The sequence below is a fragment of the Fringilla coelebs genome (assembly GCF_963513975.1).
Source record: "Fringilla coelebs genome assembly, chromosome: 1".
NCBI lineage: Eukaryota > Metazoa > Chordata > Aves > Passeriformes > Fringillidae > Fringilla > Fringilla coelebs.
Window position 1 is genome coordinate 48,754,741 of NC_140028.1, and position 23,039 is coordinate 48,777,779.

Genomic DNA, 23,039 nt, shown 5'->3' on the forward strand with positions numbered 1-23,039 from the left:
ATCCTCTCCAGTGTAATCTACACATGGCTCAAGGTAAATACCCAGTTGTTTACAGCATCCCTGACCCACCAGCGGCTGAGGTAACTTACCACCCCCAATGGTTATCTTTACAGCACTTTCAGCTCCTACCTGTCTGAGTGAACCCTGATTTGTATCCATTAGCTGATCCACCCTCTGGGGTCGTGGACGGTGACACCGAAGGATTTGGTTTAGCAGAGAGGCTAGCAGCAGATGATTGCCTGCTTCTACATTCTGCAAATGAAGCGGCTACAGTACATATTAACAAGGCCTCCTCCCGGCAGCAAAGTTCAGCAACGCGGTGGCGAAAGGCGACAAAACGTTACCGGCACACACAGAGCACGAACAACAAACAGCGGCAAATGGCAGCATCCAAGGGAAACACGGGCTGGCAGGTTTGTCAGCTCTGTCCTCTAGTTAAGAAAACCTCCCTGGGGGCCACTCGGGGGCCAGGCAAATACAGAGCAGATGCTGCAAAATGGCAGGAGCCCTCGGATCACAGCTTCCAAGAGATTTGAAGGTATAGGACATGTCCCAGAAAATACTCAGGGACTTCTGTGGCACAACCTGTATACAAACTGTCATATGTTGCACTTTAAAAGGAGAAATTGTGCTGAAACCCAGATTTTTCATATGCTTCTACAAACCTTCAGTGAGATCTCAGCGCTGTCTAGATGAAAACTGAGTTGAGGGAGGAGAAAGTCATCTTGAAAATCACATATTAATCCATTTTTCAAACTGAGATCTAATCAGGATTTGTTTTAGGAGAAGAGTTTAAATGCTTAAAAGCACTCTTCTTCTAATTAGACCTATAATCTAAATGAAGAGTGAAAGGTTACCAGATGGATGGCAGCAATATAGGAATAGGTCTTATCAAAATAATGCCCATGAGGTTGACTTTTGGTTGATTTTCTGAATGTTCATGGTTTCTCAGAACACCTGCAATTAGCATATAACCAAAAGTGGAACCAGTACCTGCTTCTTCCACATGTGTATTAACTCCTGACTGCATTTACCAGGACACAAGCCAACTCCAACTGTATGAGCATCAGGGAGGGGTTTCAGAAAAAAAGATTCCAGAAGTAAAATAAGGCTTCTTTTGTCTTTATTTGGAATTTCACTACCAATTCAATATTTGTGTCATTTTTGTGAAAAAATGCTGTTGAAAATCCACATGCATTCTAAAGCAGTGGTTAATTATCCTTGTAACAGAGAAAAGCAGCTGAAGCCAGGATCCTTTTGAACCACTAACTGATACAAACTATAATCACTCATACAGCTCGGTGATAACCATCTCTTTCTGGTGTCATGCTGCTATTCACATGAGGATGTGACTCCTCAGATGTCTGTCAGTTCTCCTGCAGAGCTTCCCCTCTCCTCACATCAACTTTTTGGAACAACAGGGACCAGATCAAACTCTGTCTTCACTGAGTGAGACCACAGATGAAAGGGTCAGGTAGTCTGCACATAAACCAACTTGGTAGACAGTGAGTGGGTAAACCACTCTTTCCTTGAGTCTTTGCATGGTTCTAGCTCCAAAAACCTGCATCCTCCAATAAGAGGCCCCATGGCTACCTGGCCTTGAGGTCACAAATGCACCCTCCTGCATCACACGCTATCTCACAGGCTGCCCTGGTAGAGGTAAGACCAAGTGTAAAACACTGCAAATGGCAGGAGCATCCAAGTCTTTTCTTTCCCTGAGATCAATGCCCTGAGCTTTCTTAATCTTACAGCATGCTAGCTATCCTCAGGCATGAGACAGATTGGATTGCACCTGCAAAGATGAATATCAGTGGAAAACCAGTGCTACAGCCCTGGCTGTGCGCTTTGGGCACATAGAAGACCATCAGACTGAGCAGCCTCTTTTCTTCTACCAAGATGACTGCACACTCTAAAATGGAAGATCTAGGGCTGCCACCAAAAGTCTGGGGAGATGAAAGAAGAGTGTTGACAGTCACATGGTTATTATTAAGACTTCAACTTCTTTGGCAAAATCCAAACTTCGGTGAAATCAGTGAGATTTCTCCCTTCGAGCAGTTAATTTTGAATGCATACACTTTCAACAGCAACTTTCAATTTTTCATTCAACATCACCCTTAACAGCATGAAACAACCCTAATTGAATAGGCACCTTCATTACCTTTCCAGCAAATAAGGGGTCCCTTTGAGAGTACACCTTGGGAGCTTCTTACTAGGTAGTACTTTAAGTGCTTCTGCTTCTTTGGCTGAGTGGTTAATTTCAGGTTGATATGATTGGAAAACTCTGTGAAGTACCGAAATCCTCTTTCTCCACAGCCTATACAATTCCCAGAAAATCCTGGAAGAAAGAAGCAGAAGATACACAAACACATTAAATGTCTTGTACTGTCTGCTAGGAATAAGGCCATCTAAGCCTACCTGCACATCCAGTTCCAGGGGACTGGAGGCCTCCAGCCAGCCAGCTCCTGTGAGCACAGCACATGTGCGTCAGTCTCAGCTCTTCTGAAACTCCTGCATCTCTTTGGGGCGCACTGACCTACGCCAAAATCCTACCACCAGTTTTCCACTCTACACAGTGCAGAGAAGAATAACTGCTTGACAGGGGGAGAACTGTGTTGCCACACCAGGAAATTTCCATCAGGGTAAAAAAAAAAAGCCATTTTTTCTATATTAAAAAACCATGGGTTCCAAACTGCAGACATCTCTCTCAAAACAGTGGCTAATTCATCAGAGCAATTTCATATGATTGAAATTAATACCAAATAATTTTTCCCTGAGGCTTCTTACACAAAATACTTTCCAAGTAAGCCGAACCTTACATTTCATTACATCTTGAAAGCAATCACTTGATGTCAAGATTTGCATGGCCAGAGTTAGGAATGCTTCAAAATAGTTTAAAAAACCTACACCTTCTCAAGAAAGTAACCACTTTAGTGACAAAGGCTGTTTTTCTGCAACATTCCCAGCAAGGTTTCACAGAAAGGGGTGAAATTTTGAGTTGAGGTCTGGAGGATATGATCTAGACTAAGAAATATAAGCAGCCTTGATTTCCAGTGCCATTCACAGCTATGGGAATCTGACATAACGATGGCACCAGTGTAACAAAGAACAAAGCACAGGGTATGCTCTGAAATGGGTCTGCCTTAAAATCTCTGTTGTTTGAATCAGCCCTCTATTATCTAATGCTGAACAATTAAGCCCTGTTGTGTTACTTGTCATGCCCCTCATCCCTGAACTGCTTGCAGCCCTTAACAAAACAGATTTTCGGTGGAATATCAAAAATTATTTATAAAACTGCTAGCAGATTAATACCTAGTGGAAATGCTTTATTTTTGTTTGTTTAGGTTTTTTTCCATTTACTAATCCATTAAGATCTGTAAGAGAGTAAGTTTTTCATTCTTGCTACAATTGTTATTTTTCACAATGACAAACACTTTGGAGGATGCTGGTTCCTACACTCACCTGTCAGCCAAAATAACAGATTTATGACAAAGATCTTCAGTGTTTTTGACAAAATGCCTTATCCATAAAACTCTTAATAATTAGGCCATTGTCTTTAGCCTTACTGCGCCTCATTATCAGCTTCGATGAGGATGCCAAGATGCAAATTTCTTCATCTTGTTTTTCCTGGGACTGAATCATTCTTTCTTTACTCCCTTGCAGCTCACAGGATCTACTGGTGCCTCTCCACAGTGTTCAGAAAGAGTCACCAGGGTCTCTCAGAGCTACTGAGTCAGTTCTTTGCTCACAGGTGCCAGTGACAGAAACTTCAGCAGTGCCAGAGGTGTGAGTCACCAGGCTTGTTAACAAATGAGACCAGAGATGATGGATGGATACAAAGCTGGGACGGAGGGGAGGCTTACCAACAAAGACAAGCAGTACCACATTTAATCAGGTTTAAACACCATCTGCCTATCAGTCCTTACAGGTCGACTCCTGACACTTCCCCTGCTTAGCAGGGGAGAAGCTCCTCTGAATCCTGAAGCGTACCCTGTTATCCCAAATCCCCAGTCATGCCAGTGAGGGCACATCACACCACAGCCTCTATCTAACTCAGGCCAGGGGCACTTCTGCCTTAGCCCAAAGGTTTGCTGTGTATGGATTTATCCAATGGATTCAATGGAGACGCAACCTTAAAGCGCAAAACAAAGCCGTTTCCAATAGTTACACAAAATATTGGTGACCTGCACCAGAATTTGAGCAATGCAGTTAAATCAGGGTATTTATCCTTCGTTGTAATTTCTTTCCTGTTGAAAGGTCTTTCTGAATATATCCTAGGCAGAAAAATGACTGGAGGGAGAAATGAGAGAGTAAATTCAAAACAGGCTAAAGAATCCAAAATACATTAAATCACTTCTACTAGCTTGTTAAAATGTGCACCAGTTGTGACCCAGGCAGGAAATCTAGGCACACACAGGCCTGTCTTCAATTACCAAAAGGCATTGTTGTACTAAAATTTTAAACTTCATAAATGTAACAGATTATGACATAATTGGGAAAGGTAGGGCGGGGTGTCCCTATGTATTGATTTTAAAGGAAACAAACTGCTCCCAGAACTCCTCCTGAGAACAATGATCCTGGTGAAGCCGAGGGCAGAAATCAACCCTTAATAAAGAAAAATAAAATAAAATTATATAGTTCATTTTCAGTACTTGCATGAGCATATTTCTTCTTAAATGAAAATGCTGTAAGCTCCAGTTGAGATAAAGAGAATATGGATAGCTCACATTTAGAATGCCAGGGCTGCAATTGACTTCTGCCCACACAGAAATCTGGGACATCCAATTGTGATTAATTGTGGAATCAGGGACTTGTTTTAAAATGGGCTTTTAAGGCAGGTTCATCTACAGATTTGATTTAATGAAGTCAGTCCTCTCCTCAACATATTTCTAATAGAAGGTTATTAGCTGAAATTACATTAGATAATTTTCAACTGGCTTTTTTTTTTTTCTCTGAATTATTATGACACAAAGGGAAAAAAAGATCTCTTACCTAAAAGTGCATTTTTTCCATGATCATCTGGCAAAAACCTCTTGTCAACAGCGCAGACTAGAATGTGCTCAGGAAGGTTGGGAGATTTGGCTCCTACTAACAGGAAGCCTGCTGGGATATCAATTTGCTCCATGCACAGAGATACTAACCGTAAATCCTTGCCTGCTTGACAAAAACCTACAAAACAAAGCAAAACAAATGGTAACTCCTCAGAAGAATTCATTTAATTCTCTTTGTTTCATCAGTTGCGAAAGCAAATGGGCTTCACAACTTGATCCTGTAACTGGAATTTTAATATATCCTTTTTAAAGGAAATAGAGGAAATTAAGATAGCATCTCACCAGAACCACTAGCTCAGAGTTTCAGAGGTGATAGATAACATTATTTTAAATATACATATTTAAACATATACAGGCACAAAAGAAATTTAAGTGTCCAAACATTAGACATCGAATGGCTCCAAAACCAAATTTTTCAAAAGCAATCAAAATAAGAGGATAAGCTTGTGATTTAATAACAGAAAACAGCTCTTTAAACCTGCCAACGATTATTTTTTCTTTGCCAAACTTTAATTTACAGTTTTCTCAAGAGAAACTATTCTTAGTTGCTTGTAGAAGGCTAGCATCGATACATAAACACCGTTAAGTAATACAAAAGAATGATAAAAATTGATGATGGAAGTTTAGTAGTGGCTACTAAAAATGACTTTATTACATTAAAATAACTAAAAACTAATTTTTAAATTCTCTAAAACATATTAGAAATTCCAGCAAATAAATAATTCACTAGTTTTAGACATGTGAATCATGTTTTTGCTACGTCTCCAGCTGAGTCTCTTGAAGTCTCAGTGGACTGCAGGACTTTCAAGTCCCCAGTGAAGTCTTTTCCCCACTCAAATACACATATGGCCACAAAATAAGGATATAACATTGACTCTTGGGCTTCTAATCAGTGTAGAGCTAAAGCAGCAGCAAAACCAGGGACCTGAGAGATTTTCTGCTGTTCTATGCCCTGCAGTGAGCTGGTAGCAGACTGGGTCACACAAAAAGCGTAGCAAGGCAACCCACAGCAATGTCCAGGCTAAATAAACAATAAATTTAAAAAATCGCAATCAAAAGAATCAAGATTACTGTTAAATTTGAAATTACTGCAATAGCTATTAATACCTATTACTTACACTTGATTTTAAATATTATTCATGTAAATATTATTAATTGTCACAGAAATGTTAAGGAAGGAATAAAATATCCTGGAGAAAGATCTTGTGTAAGCATGTGGTAACACAATGTGATCACAGCTTAACCAAAAGCCACCTCAGCCATCATTGATACATATGACTGTCTCTTAGCTCCTGAGCCAAAACCTGTAGCAACTTCAGCAAAAATTATGGAAGTTAATGGGTTTTGGTTTTATCTCAGAACTGTAGCAGGCACAGAGCATGTGCAAAGTGGAATGCACAGAATCAGCTTGCATGAGTTTCTTTACAAGCAGCAGCTTGCTGAAAACAGGGTCCAACACAGGTTCAGTCTTGTGCCTACACTCACAATCTCCTGAACCAGTTCTTGCCTGAATGGTTTCTTCACTTCAATCAGCTCAGCTCCAGCAGCAGCTCATGGAAAGCTAGCTTGGATTCACCCTCACACACACCTTTTTCCAGGCAATGAATTGAAATGAAGTGCCTGAAGTTTTCATGTCTGAATCAGTGGATTATATCAATAACTTACCAATAAAAACTTCCATATGTTTTAGGAGAGAAGCATTAAATCTGCATGTTTAAAGCACAATTAGTTCTTTTCTGATTAGGTGCCATTTGATTTTAATCTGTTCAATTCTTCTTAAGGCATATTCTCTAAAAACATATTGATCATAGTCAAATAGAAAGCCAGGTACCAGGCTAAGTATTATTCAGACTTTTTGATGTAATTTAGAAAGAAACAGTCTCAGATAAACCCAGGGGAAAAGTCCCTTCCATTCAAAATAACATTTGCTTATTCAAATGTTTATGTCACTTGGGTATTAAATCCCGAGTTTTCAAAACTGACCTTAAATAGTTAGACATTCAGTGAAATCTGAGTAGTTGACATGCTTAGAAAATACCACTTTACATCTAGATTTCAAGCAGAAAAATTGCCCACTGCTGACAATGTGGGCAAACAGGAAATATGTAGATAAGGATTATGAAACAGCAAGTGCAGTAAGATTTCAACACACATTTAAACCCATGCTTTACACAATTAGCTCCTAGCCCAGTCTCTACCTAAAAATGTTCCGGAAATGCCCAGAAGCACAAATGGTGCCCAAGAGGAGAAGGCTTTTGAAGGAATTGCTAGCAATAGCAATGCTAGCACAAGCAAGGTTGTCCATGTTGTTATGTGTCAACACAGACTTGCTTTCTGAAGGAGCACACGGCAGTGAGAAGGGTGGGTATCACATGAGAAGCTTTGAGCCCCTTGGGGTGCTGGAGGGTTTTGCTGTCCCAGTGAAGTGAAGCAGCGCTCCACGACATCCCAGGTGAAAGAAAAGACTCGGCTTTATCTGGGCTACCAGCAAAACAATTTCAGCTACACTTTGAGCAGCTGCCTGTCACCATTCTGCATCAGTCCCCAAGGGAGAAGCTACAGGAGAGTCCTAAGGAAAAAAAAAATCTTAACAAGTTTACAAGCATAATTCAGTAATAGCCTGCTATCATGGGAACAGCAGCCTCATAGCTGAGAGGCTGCAGATCTTAATATTTCCCACCATTTAGGATATGTGGGACTGGACCGCAGAAATGCTGCATCACACCTAATCTGCAAGCACTACCAACAGTTCACCCCCAGTGCTCCCAGACCCCTTGCACGCTCCCCCTTCTCCCTCCTTTCACAATCTCCTTTGGCATCCTCCTCTGCTTTGGCTGGCGACATCTGTGGATCACAGAGGTATGCATGTGCAGACTGGCTGGCCAGCACATGCCTCTGTGATGTTCAGCCTGTGAGAGAGCTATAATTAGTTGCTGCCCCAGGGGACTTAAGTTTGGGGACACCGATGTCATTCAAACAGCTCCTGAACTTCACAAATCTTGCTGAAATTCACTGCCTTTATAATTCACTACCAGAAATGACAGAATGCAGCCACCAGCTCAGAGCTCGCAGGCGACTGCCAAAACCTCCTTTTCTGAGGTGGTGAGATAATAAAGAGGGCTGACACCAAATGGTTTCCTCTGGCTCCCCTCCTGAGAGGGAAAGGGATCCCGATGGGTGGGCAGGGAGAGAGGCAGCACAGACAGACCCTGGGAGCCTCCATCGCCTTTGCTCTTGCTCATGGAACAGCTGCCACAGAAGAAGCAGGGAGGGCTGCAGAGCCTGGCCAGGAGCAGCTGGGACTCACTTCCACCAGGAGATATGGAGGGGATGCAAATATGCTCCTGTGCAGTCAAAGGTTTGAATTTTCCTTCAAAGACATGCAGATGGTATACTTCAAGAGCCCTTTATTATCCTTCTTTCCCTTGACTTTTAGGCCTGAAAAGCACTCTTTTAAGTTTCTGCTGCTTTTTGAAACTGAATGAGGAAATTCCACCCAAAACACATTGATTTGGAAGCAAGTAACTGTGGGGAGATGAAGGGGAGATTAACCCTCTCCCTGTTACATCGTCTTTTCCTAACTAGCAAGCACCACAGAGACCCCAACCTTATTTTCTTTTCTGTTTTGCATGATTTTTGCATTGGTAATTAATTATCTGTTAGAAATTATAATTTCCACATTAGGAAAGACAAGACATAATGTCTGAGTACTAGATGAACTTGTGCTGTCGATGTCTAAGACTTAGGACAGTTAAAAGCTATTATCAATTTTTAACTGTGCTGGCACCTACATTTCTATATCAAACAGCAGTAATACATTTCCTCTAAAGAAGAAAGAATGGCACTTTTATTTACTTGTGTACCTTTTATGAAAATCTGAGTACAAAGAGAAGAAAAGATGAGTCAGTAAACCAAATCAACTTCTTTCTGTGAAATCTTTTATCGACATGTAACTGCTGAACTACTAAAAAAAAACCCAAACATGTTCTCACAGTATCTCAGCTCTGTTTCAAATAAGGAACAGGCACTTATATTTCAATTAAAGGTTTACAAATACCAGGAGCAGTCAGCAAAAAATTAAAATATTAACAGCTTTTACAGACATCTGCATTTCTCTGCATTAGTTTTTGCTTCTGAGAAGCTCATTTGCATTCTTCAACATCACTTCATTTAAAGTAAACCAGTCCCATCTTCCTGAAAATGTATCCCCAGAGCTGTCAAGGACTACAAGTCCTAGAATATTCTTAAAAATGAAACTTGTATCTGTCTTCCCTTTCCCCACTGTAAGAAGAGGTAGTTTCCATGTGGGGCCCAGCCCTTTGTTGCGCTGTAATAAATGGGGTATTTGCATAAGGAATTAGCTTCCAGGAATTACATATGAATTAAGGGTCACTGTCACTCGCCATTGTAACTTCACAGTAACTGATCAGGTGTTAAGTACCTGCTTACCTAATTGCTTCTGAAACTACCTTGGCCTTTCTTTAAGCATCAGGTAAATTGAGGATTTGCTAACAAAAGAAAGGTGATACTATTGTGTTTCCCACAGCTTGCATAGAATGTTATTCCACAAATTAGAAGCAGCCTCTTTTAAAGCTACAGCAAGCAAGCGGTTCAGAACAGCTTCTTGATAATGCAAGAATTTTGTTGCCTATTTGAGATACCCATATGAAAACAAATAAATTATTTTTCTTGAAACCCTATTTTCATGGAAATTTTAGTTAAAAAAATTTGTGTTGAGCAGGAAAAAAAGCCAAAAACAAACCCCCAAAGCCCCTGAAAATAAGTGAATTACTTTCATGACTAACTGCAAGATTCAGTGGCAAATACAGCTGGTTTTTCCAACGGGCTAAGAAGAGAGTTAAGACATCTAATACTAGCTGAGAAAGAATCTCCAACAAACTCACCTGTGAGGCATTTATTTTTTTTTTAGTTGACAACTAAAGGCATTAAGATCTACCTTCTGCACCTGTGACTGACAAAGGCATCTGAATAAAAGAACAAGCCACCACAGAAAATAATATGATGGTTCTGGCACATATCCTGAATTCAGGAAAAGCAAACAGTCCAAATAGCTTAAAGGGAAAAAGATTTCATCCCACCTGATCCTAAAGGTGGGAAACAAGTTTTACAGCAAGCAGAGCTATCAACTGCAGGCTCTAGTACCAATATTTTGCTCTTGGATAAGCAATTAAATACAGGCTTAGTTTAAAGTATCCAAATAGAGTGAGTTCAAATGGTCTATCTAGTATTGTTTAACATCTTCATAATGTTATTTGCCTTTGCAATTAAATACGTGAGATAAGGGATGCAAACAATGGCAGCGATCCTGTCTTACATCTCTGGAAGGCATACTCATGAGACCAAAGATGAGCTATCAGATTAATATCTTGTTGAGATACGGTCTGCAGTGTGAATGTTTGGGAACCAGGGCATTTTAAGCAATTATGTAAAACTGTCCTAACAGATCACCAGAAGTATTTGGAAAAAAATCTGTTTTCCATTCCTTTTCCAGACACAAAAACACTGCTCTCTTAAATCGGCTCCTTGAGAATATCTAAAAGTAAGGCAGATTTTGTAAACTCAGAATGGTAAACTTAAAAATGAGTCATGAACGACCCTAAAATTCTGCAGATGTAACACACAAAACCTTCTTCTGTAGTGCTTTGATCATAAAAGCCTTATAGATAAAAATCAAAACACAAAGCTGCCCCTGAAAGGTCAATCCCAGGACATACTAAGCAGTTTAATATTACATACATATAATATGTGAAGTGAAAAAAGCACTGCTCCAGCTCTCCACATGAGATTTAGCAGACTTTAGTGATACTTGTCCTCAACAGAGAACACTTTCCTAGGAATACATTGTTTTATACTTTCTCCTTCTCTCCTCCTTCAAATTTACAAGCCTTCAAAGGACAGAAAACCACACTTCTGTGTGAATAACGAATTCTCCCAACAATATTCCCCATCTTTTCACAGTAGCCAGCCAGCCCTTCTGTTCTTTGTGCTGCAGGGAACGCGCAGTATGCTGTTACAGAGGGTAAACACGCTCCTGTGAGCTGCTTTTGGAAGTGGAAAAGACAAAGATGACAACATGTGCCACTAATGTCCACCCCCCAGAAACGTCAAAGAAGCACCAGCGGTTGGTCCTTACTTCTATCACTTCATATAACCAGATACTTCAGTAAGGTGCAAAACCATTTCAAAATTACAGCTTTTGATGAACTGTGCACAAGGAATTCCATGATTCAGGGGGATATTGAATAAAATGTCAAAAAGGGCATTTAGCCCTGGTGGGAACAGTTCTTGTTTTCAGGTGTCTGAAGTCAGCAGGGAGATGTTTTAACAAGAAGCACATCTAGTAACTATGAGTAGATCTTTTTTTGAGGAAGTTAAACCTTCAGAATAGAACAATTTTGGGTTAAGATGAACCAATCTCATCAATTTGTCTTAGGCCAAGTAGGTACATGCATAATTACCTGGTTCTTTCTTTCACACATTCAAATCCAAACAAATATAGTATGGTCAACAACTCTGCTCTTGAGCAATAACAGATCAGGACAGCTCAGAGTAAGGAAGCAATGGCCAGCAGGCACATGGGGAAGACAAAACAGCCAAGCTTTCACTACCAACCTTCTTACCACCCACCTCAGCAGCAGAAAGTACACTAAGTGTCCTCCCTATTTTCTTTCTCTTCTTTCTACCCATGGAAGCAACTAAATCCAGCTTTGCCAAAGTTTCCAAGAATCATTTAGGGATAGACTGAGACCAGCCACAGTAATGCCAACTCAGATAACCTCTGAGAGTGAATCAATGAAAACCACAGACAAAAAAGGGCTTTCAGAAAGTAATGACGTGCCACAGCCATTCCTGCACACTGCTTTCAAAGGACACACTAAACTTTATGTTCTCAAACAAGTCCTTTTATTCCATATTTTGTCAGATCTACAGCTTTGACTATAAACTGTATTTTCAGACTTTCTAGCTAAAGAATTTGTAACTGCAGAGAGAGAATGCACATTATCATTAGAATCATACAGTAGTGAAGATCATCCAGCAAAACAAAAGGATACCAACCATCAGTAGTGCAAGACCCTTCTGGGGCAGGTTTTTGCGAGTATGGGATTGGTGGACTACTTGAATCTGACATATCTTCATCCTCTTCTTCATCTTCCATTTCATTAACAGTTTGGTTGGTAGAAAAGTCCAGGTTTCCATTTTGTGAATAGCGATGTACTAACTCTTTATCCAACTCTTCTACCTTTGGCTTCACATCTGAAGAATAAAAATAGAAAAAATAATAAAATATAGTAAAATTAAAAATAACCTAGAAAATTAAACTTTTCAACAGTATCTCCTTTTAATATAACATTTATCTCCTTTTAAAATAACCAGCATGCCATTCTTTCCCCTTAATGATGCCCAAGATTCAGATTTTGCCACCCAATTAACCGTTGTGCAGTTTCTGTTTGTTTGGTTTTTTTCCCTTATGAAACACAGCCCACCCTTTTCACACACAGAAAAACAACTGAAACGTGCCATACTTTCTTGGTTACCTTCCGGCAGGAAAGGAGGCTGGTCAGGATCCAGGTACAGCTGGGAGAAGATTGGCCGCGGGACAACGCTGCTGCATCTCAGAGAAGCTTCAATGGAGTTATGAAGAGCTTCTTCGAAACGGGCAGATTTTAGTTGCCCTGCATATGAATTCCCCATGATCTAAAAACACAAAGGAAACAGCTGATAAGGGGATGGGAATGCCCATGCACGGAGAATTTACAAATGAAGATAGAGATCATGCATGACAGTGATCTAAAGCTAGCAAAAAAATACGCTGTGCAAACAACATCTCTAACTAGCACCACACGTTCTGTTTCTCTCTCTGTCTCGCAGACTGCATCCTTCTGTTCCACTAAGCTCCTAGGACATCCCCAACACACTGCTCTGTGTCTTCTGAGGACATGGCCTCTCAACAGCCTCAAGAACCTGCCCGGCATAAAAAATTAATGGAGGATCAATAAAATTATCTAATATTAATATTAATATTAATATTAATATTAATATTAATATTAATATTAATATTAATATTATTGGTTTTTTAGGATATTCAGGGTACAATACAGAAGGGTACATAATCCAAAAAAAGTTTTAAAAATCAAGCTGGGCTTCATCAATTTTTGCCAAAGAGTGTGTTTACATGCTTTTTCACTTGTCAGTATGCCATTATTTGGAGAAAAACTTTACACAAAGACATCCAATAATTTGAATTTTTACTCTTGCTCGTATTAAGTGAAATTACATGGAAGGTCAGTTTCTCTGTCTTTTCAGAATCTGTTCACCTCCTGTCTTCAATGCAATACTGAAATTTACATGTAGTCTGACCAATCAAAGGATCTAATTATAATAAAATACATACATAGAAAAGAGAGAAATAAATAACTTCTAAACCACATGCAGCAAATGCAGTGAAATGCCTTTACTTGAAATTATGCTTTACACTCCTAAATTGCTAACAATAATTTAAATATCTGCTTTAACAATTAATATTTCTGTTTATATCGATGATGAACTTAGGAACTTAATTAAATACTCGAGCACAAACAGACCTGTAAACCATTTCTTCTCCTTGGATGGCATCACACAGCCCAAAGACTGGTATATTTGTGCACCCAGCACTGGGATACAGACACTCAAATTTAAACATTTAGTGACAGGGTGGCCATGGAAGGTTTTAAAATGAGATAAGGGAGACTCACTGAAATATAAAATTTTCCACTTTGCTAGATGATTATATCAAATGACATTTGTTCCAAAGAAACAGCAGTCTAAAATTTTCCAATTATCAGAACACAAAACTGAACTTTCAGAGAAATTTATTTCAACAGAAACAAGTTTTCCCCAGTTAAACCAACAGACACAAAAGTACAAAACCTTATAACATTATCTTTGTTCTTCCCCTCACTAGATGTCACCTAGCCCTACAAACAGGAAGAGACCTTGGCCAAGAAGATAAGTTGGCATTTTGAAAACCTCCAGTTCCACTCCTGCTTTATCACTGGCTTGCTCAAGGTCCTCAGGGCCACCTGTAAAAGGGCAATAATCATGACAGCCACTTCCAGCAGCCCTTGAGGTCTGCTGGTGTAGACAAATATCTAAGAGCTAATTATTACTACACTTCTGGATAAACAGGTGTGAAACAAATCAAATTATCCACCTCTAACCTGGGAGAGAGGATCAGTTCCCTGCTCAGAGTCTTCATGCAGATGTGGGAAAGCAATTCCTCATCTCTAATTTTGACTGGCTTTAAATAAATTTTGTGGCAACTGCACTTCTCTACCCCAACCAGAGACAATACCAGATAAAAAACCCATTTCTTAGCCTGACACATTCTGCTATTTCAGCAGTGAAACACCTAAGATAAGTAGATTCTCTTTTCCCTTCCACGTGTTTTCATTAGGTTTGGAAACAGTAGGGACTGTGTACAAACACACAACTACAAAGTGTGTTAGGGAAAAAACAACACTGAAGCAGTATTAAGGCTGCAGTAGCCTAAAGCCTGTCAGGTGCCTTTGAAAAAAACAATTTGTGGAAATCAGCTGACTGAAATACTTATTTTTCTGAAATCAGTGATGATACTTCCATGAATATAAGTGAAATAATGACAGACTTTTATTCAATTTCATGCAATAAAATTTAATTTCTCTGCTATTTATGTCAGTTATGATGTGCTTAATGTAAGATTTCAGGAATGTATTAAAATTAAAAGACTTCTGTTAAAACACCATAATAAAAATTAATCAACCTTCACGAATCAGAAAATTTGCAATTCCCACAGCACAACATCTGCGTGAAGTCCATTCATTCTCCATGTGTTCTACAAAAACTACCTGTTGTATAAAATCGATGACAACTGTTTTAATTTTGATGGGGAGCTATTAAAAAAGCATAGCACACACAGAGCAAAAATGCTGGCAATTTGATTTGCTTCCCTGGCATCTACACAAGGAGACTTGCCTGTGGATGGAGACTGCCACAGACTTACCAGAGAAATGGTTAATGGTTAATGTTACCAGAGGATGTCTCTAGCTCGCCAAGAGAAAACAAGATTGCTGGTGGAAATGCCAAGTAAAGGAAAGCTCAGGAAGCACAGCTGGTTGTGAGTTCTGGTCCCTGCAGCGTGGGAGCAGAGCAGGAGGGAGGAGTGCCAGGGATGCAGGGATGTGCCGTGCGGGATGGGGCAGGCAGAGGTGGGTCCTGCTGGGCTGAGGCTGGGGAAGCTGGCAGCCCTGGAGAACAGCACGGGGCAGCTGATTTCCTAACACTGCCTGAGGCCATTAGGGCAGCTGGGCCTCATTTGGAGCTCAATAGAGCTGGGGAGGGGAGAGGAGGTGGCAAGACCCTCCAGCAGTGAGCACAGCCTGGGTCAGGCTGTGCTTGATCCAGCCTCCCCAAAAGCCAGGAGCATCCATTCAAGGGAGTAACTCCTTAGTGTGTCTGCACTTAGTTCTGCCCCTAAATGCCTGGTGCAATTAGGAAATGGTTAATTTTCCTCCTCACAGTGTAAATGGGAGCACACCTCAGCAGCAGCAGAGGAGACAGGAGAACATGCTTTAAATGGACTCCAGTGTGCTGAGGGGGCTTGAGGAGGCAGCAGAACAAATTGATGGAATTTAAAGGGAGGCAAAAAAAAAAACCAAACCACCAAAGATAATTTCTGTTATTAAGACGTATCTGCCATGTCTGCATTTAAATATGACCAAAGCCAAAGATTTAACATAACTAAATTAATGTCCATTGTTTTAAAAGTTACCCAAATAATATGTCTATCCAACATTCATATATGAGGTCATTTGGTAAAAATAAAACAAACCAACCCCTCTTGCTTTCTATAGTGAAAATAAGACAAGGTTTTCCTAAAATTCTGCCCATCTGACGCATCAGTGAGCTCGGGAGGATGTGGGAAAGACATTCCATTGTTGAGTTCATCTGAGCCGATCTGACACAGTGACTGAGAAAACAGAGCTGCACTTGACTCAGGAGCTCCTCCCTGATCTCACAAACCTGTTTTTTGCTGCCAACTCTGGCACATCAGGGCTCACCCTCGTGTCCATTGTTCTACACCCAGCAACATGGCATGGAACTCTGCATGCACCTACCTGCATGCACCAGGAGGTCTCCAGTGGGCAGGAGTTTTGGTGAGAGGGTAAATAATCATTTTCATATCTACCTGCACACTAGCTCTAGTTAACTCAGCACAGAGCTGGTTAGATTCCCAGCAATGAGCAATCTGCACATCTCTAATTCAGTATTCCAGTATTCCCTCATCTTTCCTTTTACCTGCACCATTGGTTGGATACCAGTGTAATTCTTAAGTGGCCCACTTCTCTTGGCAACCTTTTGAGGTCTACAGAATGCAGACCTCAAACTGTAACTACAGAATGTTAATATGTGCAAAGTGTATGTGTATTTGGCTGCTATACTTTTTCCTTCCCCATCACTCTACCAAGGAGGGAGGTCCAATTTGGCAACACTCCTTCTAAGGCTTCCCCTCTATCTCAACAACTTTTCCACTGTACACAGATGAATTTTATTCAATTTCCTTAAAACTTACTATGGGGATTAGAAGACATTATCAGAATTGAATAATTTCAAAATTAAATCTGAAAGAAAACATGAAATAACAGGGGAATTTCCTAAAATTTAGATCACCCCCACCTCCAGGCTCTATCACTCTCAGCATTCATCTCTGAAAAGATTCAGATACTAACGCACCACCCAGCACATCTCCATTGCTGCTGTGCTTCAAAGCAAATTTCCTAAACCCACTTCAAGTCTTTGCAGTGGCCCATCACTGAACATGAGGATTAACCACGAGGTTTGCTGGAGTGAGAGCTGCATTAAAACAGAGCTGGAAGGCAGCCCTCACATTTCCATCTGTCTCCTTACAAAGACTCATGAACAAGGCAATTGTGAAATTCCTCTAACCTGACCACAGGTAAAGGAGGATTATTGTTATAGCTTTAAATAAAGCAATTAATATGGGCATTCATTGTGGAAAGCAAAACTACAATTACCATGAACTTCTATCAAAGCAGACAGAAATGGGAATAACAAAAGCAAAATTTCAAAGAGAATTGATTTTAACACTGCATCACTTTACTGTGTGGTGAAGGACTCAGGGAAATTGTAATATCACTCTTTCAAAGCCAGAAGCTGAACTTACAAAAAGGCCTTGTCAATTCAAGCAAATAAACCTGGGTTCCATGTGGTCAGCCAGGTTTCAAAAGATCTGTGCAGAAACATGACATGAGATGCTGGAGAAAAACCAGAGCCCAGGTCCAGCAGTGTGTAAGTACAGTAACCACTACCCACTTTTAGACAGAAAAAAAGGTGACTATGCTTCTTTACATTAAATTAAAAAAAAAAAACAACAAAAAACAAAAACCCAAACCAACCAACCAAACAAACAAAAAAAAAAAGAAACAAAAATAAAAGTCACCTCTGTAAAGTGGATCATGACTCAATAACTCCTGGGAGCCAGAACTGCACATTGAGTTGAAGGCTCTGCTAGTAAAAATATAATCAGATCATTCAGTACACCAGATACCACATATTTGGCCTCCAGGTGGGTCATGACCCCAGAGACTTTAAAGGAGAGGAACCGAACGGGAGGATGAGGGAGGGGGTGAGTGTTGTTGTTATGGCTTAAAGCAATTTCACAATTACCTGATAGTGAATGATGAATCTGATGCAAACACCCTCCATTAAGTCAGCTCTATCAAGTCCTTACTTTGTGTTTAAACTAATAATGTAATTGTGTTCTCCAAAACACATAATCTGGCTTCTGATCTGGCCTACCCCACAGAGAAGTTTCTCTTCAAAGGAAAAGAAAGCAAGTTCCTCCACAAAGGCATTGCCAGGCCCAGCACAGCTTCTGTATCTCAAAGGGTTATCTCAGGCAAAGAGAGACCAGGCATCTATTTGTGCTGCAGAAAAACTGAACTGGTTGTTTCAGGTACAGCTAGTGTTTTTGACTGTTTACATCATTCTCAGTCATGTTCTGGGAGTATTATTTTTTCCCATTAGAGCATCACTAGGATGTACCCTGAACATGCATACAGCAGAAAGAATGCCAGGTAATAATGACAATAACAAATAAATACACTCACTAAAAGTGCAGACTTCAAAGTCAAAAGTCTCTGTACAGCATCGACTGTAGCATTCAGTGGGGAAGACTTATGTGTGACTCAAATTGAGATTGTAAGGTGGAGTAGAAGCCTTACTTCATAATCACTGTAAGATCCCTGTTTTCCCCTCCTCAAGTCTTTTCAAGGTTTTGAGATTCTCACCCTGTTTTGTCTTCATTAGGGATATTCAAGCTCAACTGTAAAAGAGCTTACAATCTTATGTAGCAAGTGACAGATAAATAACTCATTCACAATGTCTTTCAAGAGAAATGAGTTATTAGTTTAGATTTACCCTATTTACCGCGCAGTTTCCTCTCATCTTTATTTTTAATTTTATTTTTAAGAAAATATTGTTTGCATCCAATATCATTTAGAGTCTCATCATTCAGTCTAATGTTGCTACTACTGTGTAAAACAAATGGGAAGGATGAAGAACACAGATTGTTTTCCCTGACAAGGTTCTTTCTCTTATTGCTCAATTAATAGTATCTGTACTTGGAGTATTGCATCAGATTATCTGGGATTTGGACAATTCCTTGCACAGAGACAGAAAAATGCATATACTACACAGCCAAATGCAGGATGTGGAAGAGAGCAGCTGTTTCCCCACAACATCAAACAGAAAGCAAATCACAAGTGATCTTAATATGGAGTCTGCTATGCCCTTACTGCTCCATCCCTTCCACCCCAAGACTATTCCTACAGTCCTCAGGAGCAGCTCACAAAACAATAAACGTACTAAAGGTAAAATTAACGCCTGGATGCAGGATGGTGTTACTAAGTTGAACTTACATGAATGAACTTCAAACCACCCCCAAGTGATTTAAAGCAAAAATTAGGTCTGAATTGCAGTTGTAGAAATTCAGTGACCTGGGAGTTTTCAACTTCACAGGGTAAACCAGCAGTGATGTGACATTGAGGCTGGCAAAGGAAAAGCACCAAAAAATAGCCACTGAAACACCATCTCACCTCTTTTACCTCAAGTTTGAAATGTTTCTTTAGTTCTTTTTAACAGTGTTATCCACTGAGCTGTGCACACAAAGAGCAGTTTACAACCACAATCAAACACAGAGTACACTGAGAAGCACAATGGTACAGAAGACACTGCAGGCTGAGCTCAAGTCAAGTTTTACAAAATAGCAGTGGCTTTACTTTTCTCCAGGTTATGGCTCCCACTCAGAAAAAAAAATGCTGCATTCTAGATAAGTTAAAAATCTTGTAACACAGTGAGAGAAAAACTAGTGCAGCCAGTGCACCAACACATTCCTCTAGTGAGAACTGAGGTGATTTAAGATTAAGCATGTCCCAGGCTTCATTTGATGCCATTTCCTAAAAAATAGATGTAATAAACAGATGAAGGAAAACATATAAAAGCTTTCAGGAGTTAATTATGTGGATTTAGCATACTCTGACTGCAAAGCTTTTGGAGTCCTTTCAAATGGTTATGAAATGAGCAGATAAGTTACTGTGGAGGTTTTGTAGGGTTTTCTAAATAAATTAGTAGAAGATGGAGCAAATCCTTTTATGCTGCAGGGACCTTTCACAGTATACACACAAAAAGGAACATTAATAAGCACCCTTAATAAAAGGGATACACTTCTCTTTCAAAAGAAAAACCTTCAGGTGGGAAAAAAAGGGTTATCAACCTACAAACATAGCTTTTGATTTTGAAATTTATGTATTGTTAAAAGACTTCATTATTTTAAAAGGAGTATATGCTCACACGGTCATGGCAGGGATAGCAGGAATAAATCACCAAGGAGCACTTTTGCAAACCTCAGTCTGTTTCCTTAAAATATGTAAGCTCATACATAGCTTTCCCCACTTATGTTTTCTGTCCTAAATCAACAGGACTATTAACCACATTATTAATGCCAGTGCAACACAGCCAAATCAGCAATGATGCTTAATCCTAGCTATAGGATCAAGGCATATTTTTGCAGTGCAATTTTGATTTTGCAATTAGTGGCAGACATGAATTACACGAATTTATTCTTCTAACAATCTGGTGTGTTCTCACAGTCAGGCAGTTACGTTCGAATCACCTCTGTGCCCAGAGAGGTCATGGAGCAGATCCTCCTGGAAACTCTGCTAAAGCACATTGGAAAATAAGGAGGTGACTGGTGACAGCCAACACAGCTTCACTAAGGACAAATTGTGCCTGAAAATTTGGTAATCTTGTACAATGGGGTGAGAGTGGTGGGAAGGGCTCCCATGCTGAGGGATCCCATCCCTGATGTCACAGGCTTGAGAATTGGTCACATGAAAACTTCATGAAGGTCCTGCACATGGGTTGGGACAACCCCAGGCCTAAAAAGCCCAGGCTGGATGGGGAATGGATTGAGAGCAGCCCTGAGGAGAAGGACTTGGGTGTGTTGGTTGACAAGAAGAGCAAACAGGACCCAGCCATGTGCACCTGCAGCCCCGAAGGCAACCACATCCCGCTCTGTCAAAAGCAGCGTGGCCAGCAGGGCAAGGGAGGGGAGTCTGCCCCTCTGCTCTGCTCTGCTCTGCTCTGCTCTGCTCTGCTCTGCTCTGCTCTGGTGAGACCCCATCTGCAGCGCTGCATCCAGCTCTGGGGTCTCCATCGTACTCAGAATGATGTAAACCTGCTGGAGCAGGTCCAGAGGAGGGCCATGAATATGATTAGAGGGTTGGAGCACCTCTTCTGTGAGAAGAGGCTGTAAGAGTCGAGGCTGTTCAGCCTGGAGAAGAAGAAGCTCCAGACAGACCTCCAGTGCTTAGGAGAAAGCTGGAGAGGGACTTCTGACAAGGGCAAGGAGTGATAGAACAAGGGGAAATGGCTTTAAGCTGAAAGAATATAGATTTACAGTAAGTATTAGGAAGAAATTCTTCAATGTGAGGGTGGTGAGGCTCTGGGGTTGGAGCTAGATGGTCTTGAAGGTCCCTTCCAACTCAACCCATTCTATGATTCTATGAATTCATTTAGCTACCACTCTTAATAACACAGCAGATAAAATTAATATAGTATGTAAGCAATTAACATAATAAGTACAAATTTGTTCCTCAAATAATGTATTCAAAATCAGTAACTGCTCCCAAAGGCAATACATTTTAATTGAACTTGTTATTTTTATATACTTTTCATATACATAAGTGTTTAGTCATTCACTAACAACATATATTCTGTTAATACACAGATCTTATTTTAAGTTATTAGCTAACAACTATATTTAGTAATTACCAATTAAACAAACTATTCAGAAGCATCAAAGATAAAATATCTATTTATGTAGTTTACAAAAATCTATTAAGTAAATTACATTCTCAGATGCACCCATTAATTTAAAGCTTTGTTTCTAATTATGATTGAATGTTCATTTCAAGAGAACACTGTCTAATATTCCACAATTAAAAAAAAATTCCGTAACTGGGAACTTCAGTGAATGGTCTTTCTAAATAAACACAAGTCTGTGCTTGTCAACAATTTTAATGCTGGTAATTATCACTAATTGCTGACTTTTATGAATGATATTTTTGTTTGTATTTTTGTTTGGCTTTTTTTTTTCCCAGTTGCTTCTATCCTGAGAAATTGAAAGGCAAAGTCACCAATGTTTCAAAACAGCCATGTAATGCCATAAAAAGAAGCAATCACAATGGCATCTCAGCTGGCATTGCTTGTGAAAATGAGGGGAATGATCATCTATTAAGCACTTTAGGACTGGACACCTGGAAGCTGAGCACTTCGCCTACAACCCCAGGCATACTTTGAATGCCTTATCAATTGAGTTTGTGGACCAACTCTTCAACACAACTGGGCTAACAAAGACCCCCCATATGAAGCTAATGATATTGAAGTAATTTCCATGCACTGAGGTTGCTCAGCTTGTTTGTGTTTCATTTTTTTCCCTGCAAGTTGTCTCTACACCAGTTCTCCTGATCTGCTTTCAGAACTCAGAACTCTACATATTCACCTGCCTGGTGCTGCCTGCACCAGGCCTATGGAGTAGGACTGTGCATTATGGCTTAGCATACATTTATGTATTATTTATTTATGCATGTAAATTATTGTACATCCTTAGGCCACTGGGCTGCAAAATATTAAGTTTTAAACATCACAGCTTATGCTAATTATTTTTTGTAGGCAGAAGGCCCCATTTGCGTAGGAACTTATGCTTGATGCTTTTAAAGACTGCTCACCAAGATGACACTACTTGATAGGAAACAGCAAAAAAAATCCCTATTAAGATACAGAAAATAGAAGCTAAAATGTAATCCATTTTAACACATCTCAACATCAGATTGTACAGCATTAAAAAAAAAACCCTTAATAAAGATCATTTTAGATATGTATATCTAAAATAAAAGTGGTTTTCCCCATGTTCTTTTCTTTCTTTTTTTTTTTACAGTTTTCTCATGTGAAAGTGCCGCTAAATAAGAGAGGGAAAGATATTTTTATTGCCAAGCAACATAAACAAATCACTATTCATTTCACAGAGACATTAGTGGTTCTGAAAGTTCTCAGTTCTCGAAACACATACAAACTGACACTAATAAAAATAAAACTTTCTGAATAATAGCCATAATGGTAATACAGATTACATTGGCTCTTAAAACTTTCCAAACAAAGATGACCCAATTCTTCACAAATATCCACTTAATACTTTCTTTTTCCACCATATTCATCTTATCTGATCCATGTTCTGGTTTCTGACAGCTGCAACAGGCTAAAAATAAAGCTCTGGAGTAAAACTTTGTTGACTTCAACCTTTCCCTTGCTGCAAGCAAACTTTTTTCCCCCATGAAGTTGGCAGAGCTGGAGATGTACCATGGCACTTCTTCAAAT

At 39.8% G+C, this 23,039-nt stretch overlaps 1 protein-coding gene across 3 annotated transcripts in view; it reads right to left on the bottom strand.

Annotated features, from left to right (window-relative positions):
- GREB1L (GREB1 like retinoic acid receptor coactivator) overlaps positions 1–12,761 on the bottom strand; it is a gene marked incomplete at its 5' end in the record, with an annotated part of 59,086 nt that extends 46,325 nt beyond the window's left edge. The window contains 5 exons of one of the 3 annotated variants that reach the window (XM_084216865.1): positions 130–252; positions 2,159–2,335; positions 4,990–5,166; positions 12,126–12,323; positions 12,605–12,761. In XM_084216865.1, coding sequence (XP_084072991.1) covers positions 130–252; positions 2,159–2,335; positions 4,990–5,166; positions 12,126–12,323; positions 12,605–12,761 — 832 coding nt within the window. Of the gene's footprint in view, positions 1–129; positions 268–2,158; positions 2,336–4,989; positions 5,167–12,125; positions 12,324–12,592 lie in introns of all 3 variants that reach the window. The other 2 variants (XM_084216866.1, XM_084216864.1) reach the window with 2 other exon arrangements.
- Positions 12,762–23,039: the final 10,278 nt, after the last annotated feature.